Here is a 16,134-nt window from a genome sequence, read left to right on the forward strand (position 1 = left end):
AAATGTTTAAGGTATCCTCGCCGAATTTTCGATATCCTGACTGAAGATTAAAGTAATGCTTTATTTTGTCAAAAATAGTCGACATATGGTATCGCTAAGTGTATAGATTTGCCTGCCACTCGGACCATGTTTAAAATTGTTGTCATTTGCCTAACGTAGACCATCGTATCGTCCAGATGTATCTCATATTATTAGTTGCCATATAAAGATTCGTAGACGTTAAAGTACGGACATGACAATCAACACCAACCGACTTTAAGTATTCTCATCGTATTTAGATATCCTGATGTCCTAGTTGAAAGTCCTTTCGTCAAAAGTGGCGTACATATGGTATCACTAACTAGAGATTGTCAAAGATGGGTACGGTAGTGTTGATATCACATATATTTCACACCAATTGTGACTATTTGATGGTTCTCTTTAATGAAAACTTGAATATCTGTTTGCAAAGGTGCATTTGATCTAAATATGCTACTATTTATGGTTATGTTTGTATCTATTTCAACATTCTTACAACTAAAGTGGTATTTTTGGCACAAGCGAACACTGACTGATAAATCCACCGATATTGGCTTTGAAAACAGATGTGGAATATAACAGACATTCAACTTTGACATTTCTCAACGCATCAGTGAGATGGACCTGCTGAGAGCTGGATGATTGCCGAGTGTAAACACCTTTTAACAAGACGGCTCTCGGGTTTTCACCACCGAGCACAACTGCCGCTGTCATAAAAACGAAAAACTGGCTTTGAAATCTCACCTCCCGCTAGGTTTGTTTGTGCTCCCACAACTTTTACACGCAAATTAAAATCGCCCTAGGACACCAGGTGTACCCCCTTGTGATGTCCAAGTATTAGAGAATCGATATTCAACTGGAATGCCGGCGTTTGAGCTTAAATTACATTTTTTTTTTATTGCTCGGAATATATGTTTCCCACAGCAAGGGGTTCAATTTGAGCTTCCTGCTTAATTTACTTGTGTGTATGTGTGTTTGGGGCTGGGCAGGCTTTAGATTGACATGGCCTAACAGTAAAAACATGCAGCTCAGCCAGTATTCTTTAGTTAATTGTACTCAGCAGACTCAGTGTGAGCAGGTCCAGGGTCAAAGTTTTTTTTTTCCTCAGTCTCTCAAGGACATTAGGTAATTAACGTGTTTTATTTATCATCCTTTTAGTGATATTTTAATGTCTTGAACTTAAATTATATTCATTGTTTTATTTGAGTGTTTTTTTTTTTTTGGACGCAATGAATTTTCAGTAGATTTAATAAGGAGGTAAAATTCACTTGATTTTATTTTAACCCATGTTTTTACCAAGCTGCAACTTCCCTCAAAAGACAGCTGAATTTGGGTCGGTTATTATGGAGAACGGAGGAGGTTTACTGGAGCACGAGTACCGGGGCTTCTGCTTCCACGAGCCGCGGCAGCAGCAGCAGCATCATCCCCCGGAGAAGTGGCCTCTTTACACGGCGAGGCCTCCCATCGCCGCCCCGTCCACCCCCTGCTTCAGCTTACCCGGGGAGTCGCTTTATCACCCGCAGTTCTCCGACACCAACCCGGTCCAGGACTTAAACAAGGACCGATTTCTCTACGGGGGCTCCGTCTACGGCGGGGCTGCGTCCCGGTTCCACTCGCACAGCCTGGCCGGGGATTCGCGCTCCTTCCGGGGGAGGTACGCGGACTCGCAGCTCTTCTACCCGGTGAGGAGCAGAGCTCCGCAGCGGGACGCGGAGCAGCAGCAGCCGCAGCCGCTGCAGGTCGAGGACACGACCGGGACCACCGTGGAGGCGAGAGACGCCGAGTGGAGGAGCAGCCGCAGCGGGGAGAGCAGCGAGGCGAGGGCCGGGTCAGAGAGCTCCGAGGCCGGGAAGGAGGACGAGGGCAGCGGGGGAGACTGCAGCACCGACCCGGGTGAGACCATTTTCCCCCCCAAAAAAGAGAAATTCCAACACTTGATTTTATCTTAAATAACAATCACCTACAAAAACCTTTAGTATCTTAAATAACTCACCAATTATCTCCATAATAAAAATCAAATTAAACACATTTTTTTTAAAAGCTCCAATTCTCGCCACATTAACGGTTTGATCGCTGGATTTAATTGGATTAAAAGTCCTGATAAAGTTTATGACCTAAAGCTACAAATAAATGAACTGAAGCGCGTGTGGTATTTTATCTTCTCATGCGATTTACTACTGTTTCTGCTTCGAGTTGTTGCTCGAAAACCAAACAGTAGTTTTTGGTAGTATATACTGTAGTTACTAAATAATCCTTAACAGTATTGGAAAAAGTAAAACACAAAATTATCTTTATGAAGACATTCTCTGTCTGTGTTTATGAGTCACAAGTGTGTGTGTGTGTGTGTGTGTGTGTGTGTGTGTGTGTGTGTGTGTGTGTGTGTGTGTGTGTGTGTGTGTGTGTGTGTGTGTGTGTGTGTGTGTGTGTGTGTGCGTGTGAGTGTGTGTGCAAGTACATGTTCATTAACTGTTTGTGGTTAGTACACTAAAAAAAGATGTTATAAAGGACGGAGATTTATCAATAGGCTGTTGTGTTATTGAAAAAAAAAAGAAACGATACCAGCTGTCTGGTGTCTCTCACTGATACACAATTGTAACTTGTGTGGTTGGAGTATAAACAATTACACAGTGTTATAAATCAAAATAGCTTAACAAGAATCTTTATATAATATGATCACAATTTTAAGGAAAGTAATGCACAAGTAAACACATTTACAATGATTTTGTTTTAGAAATAAAGTTTTTATTGTTAGTGTCTGCTCTTGTCAGTGTTGTAAACTTTTATTTGTTTGTGTGTTGGCTCTGTTGACCTCCATGTTTACTGGTGTGTCTCTGCAGCGACGCCTCGTGTGAAGCGTAAGAAACGCTGTCCATACACAAAACAACAGATCCGAGAGCTAGAGAGGGAATTCCTGTTCAACGTCTACATCAACAAGGAAAGACGCCTGTATCTGTCCCATCTGCTTCGCCTTACAGACCGGTGCGTTCATGCTGTCGTGTTGCCCTCTCGAGTATACCAAACTATTTGACCAGTGGAAGACTGTTCTGAAGACAAAGTTATTGGTTAAACAAAACAAATTAATACATACATAGAAACATACTGATTTTGCGTTAAAACACTAAATAAATTAAATATTTTAAGGTCATGAGCAAAGAAATGGTAAAAGAAAACTCACATAACTCTGCTATTTAACATGAATTTTCAAAATAAGAATATATTCTTAATGACTAAAGTCAATTTATTATTAAAGTAAAGAAAAAAAACTCTGAACAAAGAAAATATAAGTAAATAAATACAATAAAAAGGTTTAAAGGTTTTCCCATTTAATATCCCTTTTACCTGAAGTATAAACAGATAGAAATTAAAAAATATATATATATCAATTTAAAACCAAACATAAAAAACAGAGTCGACAAAATAAATGAGAAAAATGAAGGATTAAACAAAAAAAAAAAAAAAAAAAGACTATTAATTGTGAACATTTAGAGACTACAGTACTTGATTTTAACAATTCAAAAAGATTTCACCTACAAAAAGATATTCTGCAACTTTTTAGTCATACAAATTAATAACAATAATTAATATACTAATGATAATAATTAATCATACTTTTTCCACAATCTCTTAGGGCACCAACATTAATGTGTCTTTAACTATAGAAGTAGCTTTAAAATTATCAAATCTACCCCCGGATAAGTGAAAGAACTAAAAATGTTTTAATTTTTACGAAAATGTTGTCATTTTATTCTCCGTTTACATAAACCCTCATAAATGTTGAAATCCTAAACGGCCATTTTATAGCAGGATTCATAAAAGTAAAACTGCTGAGTTCAGATCAATTAGCTTCCATCATAAACAATGAAACCGTTCATTTTATCATGTCAGTCTGCTTTTAATTTGTCGGCTCTCATTTTGGGACACCTCACACCCGCTACATCAGCAGAAATATATATATATATATAAATATAAATTGGTGATTTATTGAGCCGGTTCCATTAACGTTCAGGCTTTCTGACGTATTGAGATGTTTCATCCTCAAGTCCGGTTTGGCGAAATATGGAGTTGAAGTCAAATCGTTGCCGATATTTCTGTGACCTCAATTAGATGTTTCAAAGTCTCTTGACCCTGATGTGACGCTTGAAGGACACTGCACTTAAAATGAATTCAACAGAAAATAAACGGCTGTCTGTATTTGTAGAAGTAACAAAGTAATGCAGGGTTTTGTTTTGGCTAAATTAATCTGGCTTAAATCCCTAAAATTGAGTGTATATACGAGGGAAAGGATATTAAAATATACTTCCGAAAATTAAAGAAAAAAAAGGAAAAGAATATACAAACAATTAAAATGTGAATTAGTATTGAAGAAAGAAAGCACTTGAAAAAATTAAAAAGCATATTAAGAGTCTTATAACTATAGATTTCACTTAATGTTTACTATGAGATATTTGTGTCATTCATTCTAAAATGGTCCGAAGAAAATTGTGTTATAAACATTGATTGGATCATACTGAATAAAAAACAAATAGTAGAGGCAAAATATATTGAAATATTCTTCCAAAAATTAACAAGCATTTAAAATGGGAATTGTTTCACTTAAAAAAAAAAATTACAATAATAATGATAATGAAATTTGATTTAAAATAAATGCAAAGCACAAATTGGAAAATAAAACAATGCAGTATAATGTTTAAAAAAATTGTGTGTTAAATAAAGAAATATATATATTATATAATATATAATATATAAGATATCTATATAAACAAAATTAAACGTGTGAAAGAAAACATTGAAAATGTGTTCTTTCAAAACCAATCCTGATATTTTTTTAGGCAAAATGTTGGCAGTTAAAGGAATCACTGGCACCTTGAGAGCCACAATAACAACATTGGAACCACATTTTCCACCTGCTGCTGCTTCAACAGCGCTGAACTGCATCACTTGTTACATTCAAAGGTTGTTTTTTTCATTTTTATCACAGACAGGTGAAGATCTGGTTCCAGAACCGGCGGATGAAAGAGAAGAAGCTGAAGAGAGAGCGTCTGCAGTACTACACGGGGTACCATCTCTTCTGATGAAAGATGGAGGACTGATTGGTTATTACACAAGATTTTAAAAGTCAGAGCTGACTGAAAGGGCCTGACACAGTTTTGTAGATTTTGTGAAGAAAGTCTTTAGGTTTCCTCCACGAGTCATGTGGCTCTGCCTGAGGCCGCCACGACCCGGATAACTAGAATCTACCCCAATTAAAGAAACACTTATCAGAAGAAAACACTGTTTTTTAAGTTAATCTGTGTTTATACAGACTTATGGGTCAATATTTGTAACACACTCTTTCTATTAAGTCCTTATATAATTTGAAACTTCCATTACGATGATTTTTCAGCTTTAAACATATTATTTTCAAGTAACACAGTCAAAGAAAGGTTTTTAACCTTCTTTACTTGAATAAGTCATTGTTAAAAAATAAGTTGCTTGTATTAGTTTGTCTTTGGTAAGATTACTAAGATTTAAATCATTTATTTTGATGTAAATATGAAGCATTTCATTTCATTTTGTGTCCCTGCTTTCATTGAAATGTTTGGAAAAGCCAGGAGCTAGAACAGCGAGGGCCGCTTTACACACTCTTATTAGCAATTTATAGTCATCGACGCTAACCATTTAGCTACGAACCTCTCTTGGTCATAAACTTCACTTTCACTGCCATCGTGTTCATTTTTAAGTCACCAAAAAGGAAAAGTGTGAGTGAATTATTAACAGAAATCGGTCTCAGGTTCGTCTCCATAGAGCAATTAGCGTCATGCTAACGGATAAATGTAACGTGATACGCTAGTGATGCTAACCGTCAGCAACAAACTTTTAAAGGGGTTTAATAAAACGAAATGTTTTTTAGGTTGCCATTTAAGAGCGGCTTATTTAATCGTTCAAGGATGTGATTTTTTTTCTAGGAGTTTTTTATCAGTAAGCTTCATATAAGTTTGTTGCTAAGGGTTAGCTTCATTAGCGTCTCGGGCAAAACAAACCAACACACTGTGATGTTTTTGTATCAAATATAAGGACAGTCGGCACTTTACAAACACAATCTTTGAAAAGAAAGAAGCAAAGACAATCAAGTGTTGAGGTTATTGTGGTGTATTCTCTTCTGTCTGGATAATAATCGCTGGCTTTGTTTACTTGGATTCATTCAGCAATTGGTTTAGGAATAATTTGATGGTATAAAACTAAATAACAAGGTCAGTCGTGACATTGTGTTGAAGCAGTGGTCAGTACCAGGCAACAGTTCACGATAAATAGTTTGATGAAGCAAAGAATGTTTCCAAATTTGTTTTTGGATTTACCAACAGTAAGCTTTAACTTTAAATTGACCCAAAGAAAAAATATATCCAAAATGTAAATTCTGAATGATCAGTTAGTGTGCTGTATTTTTAATCCTTAAACCAATAATTTAAACATTAAAAAAGGTTATTTATTGGTTGTAAAATTAAAATGTTGTTTAATTTTTGGTTAGGTAGTAAGATTTTTAAGTGTTTTATGAAACAAAATTAAACGATTGAGAAAGTGTAAATCAATAATTTGGCTTTATCACACATAATACATACAATTATTTATCAATAATAACCGGGATGCAACAATTACATTTGAAGATGAACTTTTAATTACATTTTGCTAAATATTTTTGTCATAAGTCATTTTATGACATTAAGATTTTTAACTTATTTGCACTATACCTGCAAAAATGAATCACTGACTATTTTAAAAGTCCTACTAGTAATTTAATTTAAATAGTGATTGCTTAAAAAAACGTAAAAAAAAAAAAAAATCTATTCTAGTAAACAATGCCAAATTCATTTTGTTAGTGTGTGTGTGTGTTTTTTATGGACTTTATTTACAATGAAGCACTTGTGATAGTAAAAAAAAAAGTAGTTGTAGTTGTGCACTGCTGTTATTTAAACGTGCACTTAATTTAAATTGACTTATCTTAAAATATACTTGCTTTCCTTTTATGTTATGGCGACAAAAACAAAGATGGCGTATGTTTCTGATGTAGGTTGCACTTTTTGTTTGGATTATTAGAAATGTTAAATGCTAGGAATTGTGATTCACAATGTTATGTGTTTTAGAAAAGTAGTTTGTGTATCCTTTCTGTGAATAAAAGCTTGAATCAGGAATAGACAGCACTTCAATTCAAACACGTGCACTGATGGTACGAACCCTCCAGGTACCAAACAATCAGACTTTTAAACACATTTTCTACAAAGTCATTTGTCATCTCTTGAGTGTTTTAATACTCCAATAAAAGATGCTTGTAAAATAAACCACTTGTCATATTTCCTTGCCCTCTTTGATAACCGAAGGTAAATGAAAACAGAATAATAAAATGATAAAGTATGTCTGGATTTTACAGCGTTGTAAAAAAAACAACAAGACAGAATATGTATTTACGGCCCCATGTGATTGGCATTGAATCTATTAGGGAATGTGGTCCAAATATGAATAAAAAGTGTAAGTTTATATCTTTCTTTTCTCCCTGACCCAGACTTTGAACACACAACCAGACAGGAGAAACACTCACACACCAACACACACACACACACACACACACAAACACATGGTGAGTCCAAGGCTGAAACTTGAACCGGAGAATCCTCCACACCAGAACACCATTTCCTCCCCAAACTAAAGACTTTTATTGGGGGCAATACAGACAGTCTGCTGCTCTCCCTTTGTTTGTCTCGGCGTTTACTGCGTCTGTGTGTGACTGTGACTCTGCGTTTGTGTGTGTGAGGGGGTTTAAAAAAAAAAAAGGAAAAGAAAGACAAGGAGATGAAAGGGCAGATTGTGTTTCTGGTAAAAGCATTCTGCCTAATGACCGACAATAAACTCCACCACAAGCCTGCTGAGCTGCGTTTAACAGCAGCGGCATTTTTCAAATTCACTCGTACAATTATCAGGCAGTGTGTGTGTCGCTTTAATTAGCCGGATATTTTTGGGTTCTGAGTCAGCATTGAAGGTTTAAAAAAGAAGTTGCACATATGTCGGACTGGAATACCTGCTGGAAGGTGGTTGATTCTGATATTGATTAATTAATGGTAATTATTGACAGAATCAGTGGCTAATGAGACTTGGAAATTATATTAAATACTAGAATAAATGGATCACATAAAGAAACTCAAGACACATTTAATATAACGGAAATGGAAGGTTTGATTAATGAAAATCCCCCAAAATCATATAAAGATAATAGTACAATTAAATTTTAGGTTGACAACTTTTAGAAAAAAGGGCATTAAGATGAATTAATTTAATTAAAACCACTGTTTTGATGTTACTTTAAAAGCACAAGATAAAAACTGTTACGCTGTATTTCAGTATAAAATAAAAAAGACGATTCAAATGAATTAAGATTTATTTTTCTTTAATCCACAATTGAATTACAAATTGCTGGTGTTGAATCAATTTTAATTGATTTAAGTTACAAAAAAAATGAATTGGAAAAATAAGGGAATATAATAAACTACAAATTGAAAAAAAAATCATTTACATATAACAAACCTTCTTCTTAAGAAAGTTAATACATTTTTAATTAATTTTAAAATATAATCAGGTTTTTTTATGCAAAGCTAACATTCCAATAGGAAAATAAAGGAGGTCGATTGATCCAATAGTATATAAAAGAAAATAAATAAATATGAAAATAAAAAAAATAAAAACCCTATTACAAACAAACAGGACTCTGTTTGGTTCTGTAAAATACAGTTTCATGGTTAAAATAAGGGCAGATGAGCAACAACCCTAAAATTGGGTAAGGAGTGTGCAGGGGTTGTAATTTCCACAGTCTGCAGCATAACGTCTAAAAATATTGATCAGTGACGGTCCAGACTGCTGAACTGTCCACACATTTCATGACAAGCTTAAAAAGATATCACAATTTATAACTTTAATTTATGTATTTATTCATCTGTGAGATACTGATAACAGCTGCATATCAAGTATTCATTTAACTGATATTTTGTTATCTTGAAATAAAAACGAAATTAAATATAGATACTGATCTATTCGAATATCTGAAAAAATGTTTATTTGGTCTTATCGAACCTCGCCAACAAAATGTTACTGAAAAACACGTGACATGGTTGAAGATTCATGATTTTTTTCAAGTAGTTGACGGGTGACTTTAAATTTAGGGGGATTTTCCAGCCTAATGTTCAAAGTGTCTAGACTTAATGGTAATTACCTAATTGCTTTTGCTGCAGCTGTGTTGGAAAGGAATTACAACACAAACAGATTTGATCTTTTTATAATCTACTTTGGAATTATTATTTTGAAAAATCAACCACTGGTCTACAGTAGTCCACTGATGGATTGTTACCTGTCGGTCATATATTCTTTGTACAAAAGTTCGGCCAAAATCCTTGTTTTTTAAGCTTTGATGTGAATTTCATACACGTCTATGAAGGGATGATGGTCTTAAACATCTTCTTTTATGGTTTTGAGAAGGTTCTTAATAAATATCTGATACTATAATAACACACAACTGTTTAGTTCTTCCATCCATCCGAGGCTAGTCTTCTTTGACTGTCATCATTTTCCATAATAGGTTGCCAGAACAGGTCATCCTCCTCCACCTTCATCTTCTCTCTTGCACATCCTCCCAAATCACACTCCTGATCGTCACATTTACAACATCCGTGAACATAATCCCCCTCTTTCTTTCCCTTCGTCTGACATGCGCCCCTTCTTGCCTCCCGCGTGTCTGAACCACAAAACAAGCTAACTAGCATCACAACGATTAGCTTTCTATCCTAAGGTTGGAGTCACTCCAATTTACTCCTGAATATTGGAGTGTGAGTCGGTGTCTGTTTATACAGTGATATTGCTACCTGTCCAGGGTGTCCCTCGCCTTTACTTATTATGGTGTCTTGTATTCACACCATTTATGTTTTTATTCAATTTTTTTCCGTTTTTTCTACTATAATTTAGCGATACTTTGTCACTTCATAATTTTCTTTGTATTTTGTGTACCGTTTTAATGCATTGTTGTATATTTGGAATGCAATATAATGACTCTTTAATCTTAGCTACTTCCAATTAACCACTAGATCTAGCCCTGGTGCCCGTATTAATACTAATATTTTTTATAATATTTCATTATAACAAGACAATAAATAAAAATAACTATTAGCTACACTTTATACGCTTATAGTCTATATATATATATATATATATATATATATATATATATATATATATATATATATATATATATATGTATATATATATATGGAGGGGTGTGTGTGTTAACCAAAGTTACCATGAGATCTACAAAACCTCCCTACAATTAAAAAAAGTCTTAAAAGCTTCTATAATTACGTTAATAAAATGACCACCAACTACTACTAAAAGTATCATTGAAATTGCCGTTAAGCATTTAAACTGCTACTATAAATACTAAAGACTACATAATTTGGAAAATTAACACCAATATTTTTCACGTATTATATTATTATAGTAAAACTAATGATTTTACCACAAGAATTAGCAGGGTGGTGTTGTTACATGGTCATGACGCTACAATAACTAGAAAATATAAAGAATAAAAAAATAAAACGGCCATGAATATAAAGCAGGGTGTGCAGCAGTGAGGGTCTGGATCAGTAAGAACGGCGACACTGCCACTTAGAGGTGGAGGCAGCAGATAAACGCGCAGCTAAATCATGCGATCATTCTCTTCTTCTGCTGTCCGCTATGATGGAGGATCAAAACACAGATTTATGTGCGATGAACGTCGACAGTTCTTTTACTTGTTTCCTCGCAAATTAAGTGTATTTACAGGCTGTAAATCGTGGATGGGATTTTGACAACGATGGACCTGGAGAGTCTCAGCAGAGATGCTCGGTAATAGGACTGGACTGAGTTGAATCTCCTGTTGGGATTAAATCATTTTTTATTAAGATTGTTGTTATTAAGAGAGTGTTGGTAATGATGTTCCACAGGAGCGGCTCTTATTAAAAGCACTTTTTTGTTTCACTGTAGAGATTCCTGCTTCGTCTCTTTATTACTGCCCCCCCCCTTCCCCGTCGTAAAGAGGGGGGCTGTGCGGTGCAGCAGCCAGACTGCAGGTGGCGCTAAGAAGACACAAGAGGCGGAGGATGGGCTGCAGCTCGATATTTGGCACAGATTTTATGCTGAAGGCCTGAGACACACACACACACACGCAGACCGACAACCACACACACGCAGACACACACATACGAATTACTAAAGAAAAACATATAAACAGTTATTTATTAAACTTCAATTCGAAATAACGTGACACCAACATGCCAAAGTATCTGAAAAATATTTATTAAAAAATTGATTTCGTTACACACGTTTCGTCGAAAAGGCGACAATTCATTGCATTAAAAAAGGCAACAATAAAATACATCATGTGAACCATAAAAAGGACCCCCTACTACTATACGAATTATATTTACATATTTAATAAATATATGTACATCTAATAAGAAAAAAAACGTATTGAATTGTTAATAATCATTGTATTTGTTTATTTTTGTGTGTGTCTGTATGCGTGCGTGCAAGTGTGTGTTTGTTTTACACAAGTCGTCGTGTCTTAAATGGTGTGTTTGGACCTCAGTGTTGTTCTTTACACAATCTCAGAAACGTTATATAAAATTAATATCGGCATATACGCTGTGTATTTGTTTTGTGTTATGATAGATATACACATCCTCCATGATAACACAACACACACGTTATTAGGTTTTTGTGTGTATGGATGAATTGTTGTTTCTCAGAACAAACCCAATTATAAATGAACAAGCTCTACCTTCATTGTTCCATGTTCCTCGTCTGAACTGTGTGTAATAAGACATTATCTTGACACATCTTCCAATCATACACTCTCTCTCTCTCTCTTTCTCTCTTTCTTTCTCTCTCTCATCCATCAAATAAGCTTGTAAACTGTCTTCTTCTACTTTTTTATTCCTCTTGTTAAACAGCCCTGAGCTTTTTTTTTTTCCTCTTTTTTTTCAAGTATATGCTACATCTGGCAGAACTACTGTGACATTTCTGAGCACAAAAGAAGGATTTAATTTATTTTACACGCCGGGTAAATACAGTCCAACCATGTGATCCTCGGCAGAACCAATGGGCGGCAGAGAAGGAGGCAAGGGCTGGAAAAAAATTACTACCATTTTAGGGGAGGATGTAAGCCTCTATACTAGCCCATCTAAGGTTTTACAGTCGCCTTTAAGTGTCTTTTATTGAAATAATAAAATAAACATGTCGCTAACGAATTATTATTCCATGATGGGGCTGCAGACGGAGGAGCCGTACGGTGCGCACTTCATCCCGGGGGGCTTGCAGGGCTCGGTGGCCGGCTGCTCCAAGCCAGTCCGGGGCGCCGCCGTAGAAGAGGAGGGCACCCCCGGGTCGCACATCCCGGATTTCTCGCACTTCTCCGGCAAACAAAACGGCTTCTCGCCGTGGACGAACACTGCCGGCTCGCCGTCGCCGTCCTCCCCGCAGCTGCAGACCGGACCCGGAGCCGCCATCCCCGGGCTCTTCCACCCGCATCCCCTCCTGGGTCACCACCAGCACCAGCACCAGAACCAGCAGCAGCAGCAGCAACACCCGCCTTACTACGGCCCTCACCCGCAGAGCCACGCCGACCACCTCGCCCCGGAGAGCAGGTTCGTCCGCTGCTGGGAGGCCCCCACTCCCACCCCGGAGGAGCCCACCTCCTACCCGTCCTGCGACCCGCCGAACCCGAGGTTCGAGGCGGTGAAGCCCGAGAGTTCTCCGCCCTCGCACGGGAGCCCCGGAGACTCCAGCTTCGCCAGCCCGGCCGAGGTGGTCCTGGAGCGGCTGGGCACCGTGGAGGAGCTCGGTGGGAAACCGGAGCCCCGGAGAGAAGAGGAGGAGAAGAAACCTCCACGACAGCTTGACCCGGGTAAAAAAAAAAAAGCAGACACAAACTACAAAAAAACTCTCTTGGTGTTTATTTGTGTCCAAGAGTACACAGGTGTGTGTGTGTGTGTGAGGAGGCCTAGTAAGTGTGTGTGACTTTTATTGCCCTATAAATGTCTTGTAAACGGTAAAATATAAAAGTTTATAGTCCATTAAAATAATTAAGGTGCGATTTGGTGTTATTTAGCAGTTTGTCACGACAGTAGTAACACAGGTGAACAAAGTTTTTACATCATGAGTTATTAGTCCATGTATGCATCACAACCATCAGCCACATTAACCATAAATAAACCATCATCCATGTCAGACGCAAACACAGCACGGTGGTGGCGGTGATATCATGAATGTTGGTGTGTGTGACAGCTAAAATTAATCCAACATATGTGGATCTGTTTGCAAAACTTCCATCCCAGACACGCCACGTTCTCGAGTTGGAGGCAAAAAAAAATAGGGGATTTTAAGTTCTTTGTCCTCCTGAATCTGATCAATTCACACCAAATCTGATTTGATAAACTTTGTTTTGACGGGAATAAATGTTCAACCTCACGTTTAAAAACATCCTATTTGGCATATAGGTGGACAGAAAACAAGATATTTAATAAAAAAGCAAACAAAAACAATCCTAAACTTAACGCAAAACGTGTTAGAAAAAATACATATTTTTTAAGAATTTGATTAAACCTTTCTAAGTTATTCTAGGTTCAAAGACAACATGTGTTGGAAATACAATACAATTTTTTTTTTTATTTGAAGTTAAGAAATTATTAAAATACTTCCAAAATACTTACTTACACCTACTACTACTACTACCTACTACTACTACTAATTGTTGTGTTTAATTATTCGTTTTACTTATTATTATTAAATAATAATGACACTGGAACCACTAGGATTAACATGGCAAAGCTTCCAACATGTTGTCAACAGAACATTACATATTATTGTCTAAAAATGAATACAAAATTGGTCTTTATATGGTGTTTAAGAATGTTTTTTTGGTTTAAAGGCCAGTGTAAGGAAAACTTTTTAGCCCATCTGTATTGTTCACATCTTTTCACCGGTGACTCAGCTTTCCTCCCATGAACCAAATACCGGTGTTACATTAATGTAACGTAATTTAAAGTGGTTTTACATAATATCATGTATTTATCTAAGAGTGTCTCAAGTTAAAGATATACTTTGGATTTGGTTTATTGTTTTTATTTGTATTGTGTGTACGCACGAGGGTGTACCAATCGTTGTCGTCATTCCATCAGATCATTGGTTATTTTTGTTGTAGAAAGAGTTTCATCTGTATTGATCTGATGTATATATTGTTTATTGATGATTTAAAATAAGGTGGCATTAGTATTCAAAGACACCGTTAGATGTAGCCTGAATGCTAATTCTCTTAACCGCTTCTTGGATTTAGAGGTCGATTCATTTGCTTAAAAATTGACATCACGAAATCAGATGAAGACGAGACACAAAGACTGATGGGTAATTAGATGCTGATTACATTGGGAAGTCTCTCGCATGCTGTTAATGTTTTTAAGAAAGATGCAACTAAATAAAGTCGCTCTTCTCATTTCCACTTCAATGAATAGTTATTGTTCTTTAATATTAAAATGAATAGAAATGTTTTAAACTGGACTTCTTGACCAGGTTTTTTCTATTTATTGTTGGGAGTCTTTTTGGGTGCCCCTGTCCCAAAATGTTTTTCTATATATGTTCACTGTGGCCATTAGTGAGACTGTATGTACGTCCTTATTGATGTCGCACATGTTATTGTTTCTTTTTCTAATGAGCCCAAAGTCACCGGCTCATAAAAAGCTCCTAGACTTTTTTTATGTGGTCGTCTTTGAACTCCTGCACAGCTGACACCAACCTGGGGAAAGCTGAGAGTTTGTCGAGTGCTTAAGAGCAAGAATTTACACCGCTCCTCTCTTTTATCCTGCAGAAAACCCGTCAGCGAGCTGGATCCACGCCAAGTCCACCCGCAAGAAGAGATGTCCTTACACCAAACACCAGACGCTGGAGCTGGAGAAGGAGTTCCTCTACAACATGTACCTGACCAGGGACCGGCGCCTGGAGGTGGCAGGACTCTTAAATCTGACTGAGAGACAGGTCAAGATCTGGTTCCAGAACCGGCGGATGAAGATGAAAAAGCTGATGATTAGGGAGAGGAGGAGTATCCATGAATGATGGGGACGACCAGCAGATGTGTGAGGAGCCATCATGGCTGCCATGGAGGAGTAACAGTAGCAGGACTTTTGCTAGGAAGGGGCCCGAGGTGTGTTGTAACACTGCTTTTTTCAATGTTTGGCCTTTTTATGTTCCATATTTTTAAATACTTAAGTGTCTCGTGTCTGTGGAAAAAACGACTCACTCTGAAATTCAAGCTGTAATTTTGAATCATAAACCAGTCACATTACGAGCAAAGGAGGTTATTGATTAGCTGTAAATATAGGGATATATATATATACATATATATATATAGTTAGTAAAATCATATTCACAGTGCGTTAGTCGGAACTGGGACTCGGGACCACTTGTGCTAAAGTTGCGACCAGTGCATGGTTTTGAGACAAGTGAGACGATAACCAGGACATTAAATGAAAAGTACATCCACTCTGGGTGTGAAATGTTGCCTAAAATTGCAGCGATAAATGTGATTTTTAAGACTAGAAAGTAGGGAAATAATTCACATTGTATCAGAGGAGGACATTTGTTGGGTCAATTCATGACTGAACTCAAGCGATGTTCACGAGCAAACCCGATATTCTGACAAATCAACTGAAAATTTAGTTTCTTAAATTGTGTGTTCAGAAACACTTGATTTTATCATTTCATCACCAAACTCAAACTCAATTGATCTTAAAAAGAGAAATACATTTGTAATTCTCTTTGTAAATCACAAAAAATATTGTGACAAAATCAAACATTAAATTAAAGTCTCTATTGTAAGTTAAGATAAGTTGGATGAAGTCAAAGTAGAAGGCTATTTACCATCAGAATTTAGCACTTCTATCCACACCAGCATTTTAAGTCGACTTACAAGTAAAAAATAAAATGAAGTGATGGTCGTAGAGAGAACCTTCTAATAGGCAACTGTTTTTTTGGCTGAGATCAAAAATTTTTTGTTTTGAAACTTAATTTTGTTATTTA

The 16,134-nt window shown here is 36.6% G+C and overlaps 2 protein-coding genes across 2 annotated transcripts; both read left to right on the top strand.

The window, feature by feature from the left end:
- Positions 1-1,304: 1,304 nt before the first annotated feature.
- Positions 1,305-5,090, top strand: LOC148069675 (homeobox protein Hox-D11b-like). Its single transcript, XM_087803146.1, has 3 exons — positions 1,305-1,911; positions 2,856-2,997; positions 4,997-5,090. Exons 1-3 carry the CDS (start codon positions 1,305-1,307, stop codon positions 5,088-5,090), a joined length of 843 nt encoding a protein of 280 aa, XP_087659272.1.
- A 6,909-nt stretch (positions 5,091-11,999) lies between these two features.
- LOC148069676 (homeobox protein Hox-D9b-like) lies at positions 12,000-15,441 on the top strand. The gene is made up of 2 exons (XM_087802661.1): positions 12,000-12,970; positions 14,927-15,441. Exons 1-2 carry the CDS (start codon positions 12,301-12,303, stop codon positions 15,169-15,171), a joined length of 915 nt encoding a protein of 304 aa, XP_087658787.1. The 5' UTR covers positions 12,000-12,300; the 3' UTR covers positions 15,172-15,441.
- Positions 15,442-16,134: the final 693 nt, after the last annotated feature.

This window comes from Callionymus lyra, chromosome 11 (assembly GCF_982586985.1).
Source record: "Callionymus lyra chromosome 11, fCalLyr1.hap1.1, whole genome shotgun sequence".
Lineage (NCBI taxonomy): Eukaryota > Metazoa > Chordata > Actinopteri > Syngnathiformes > Callionymidae > Callionymus > Callionymus lyra.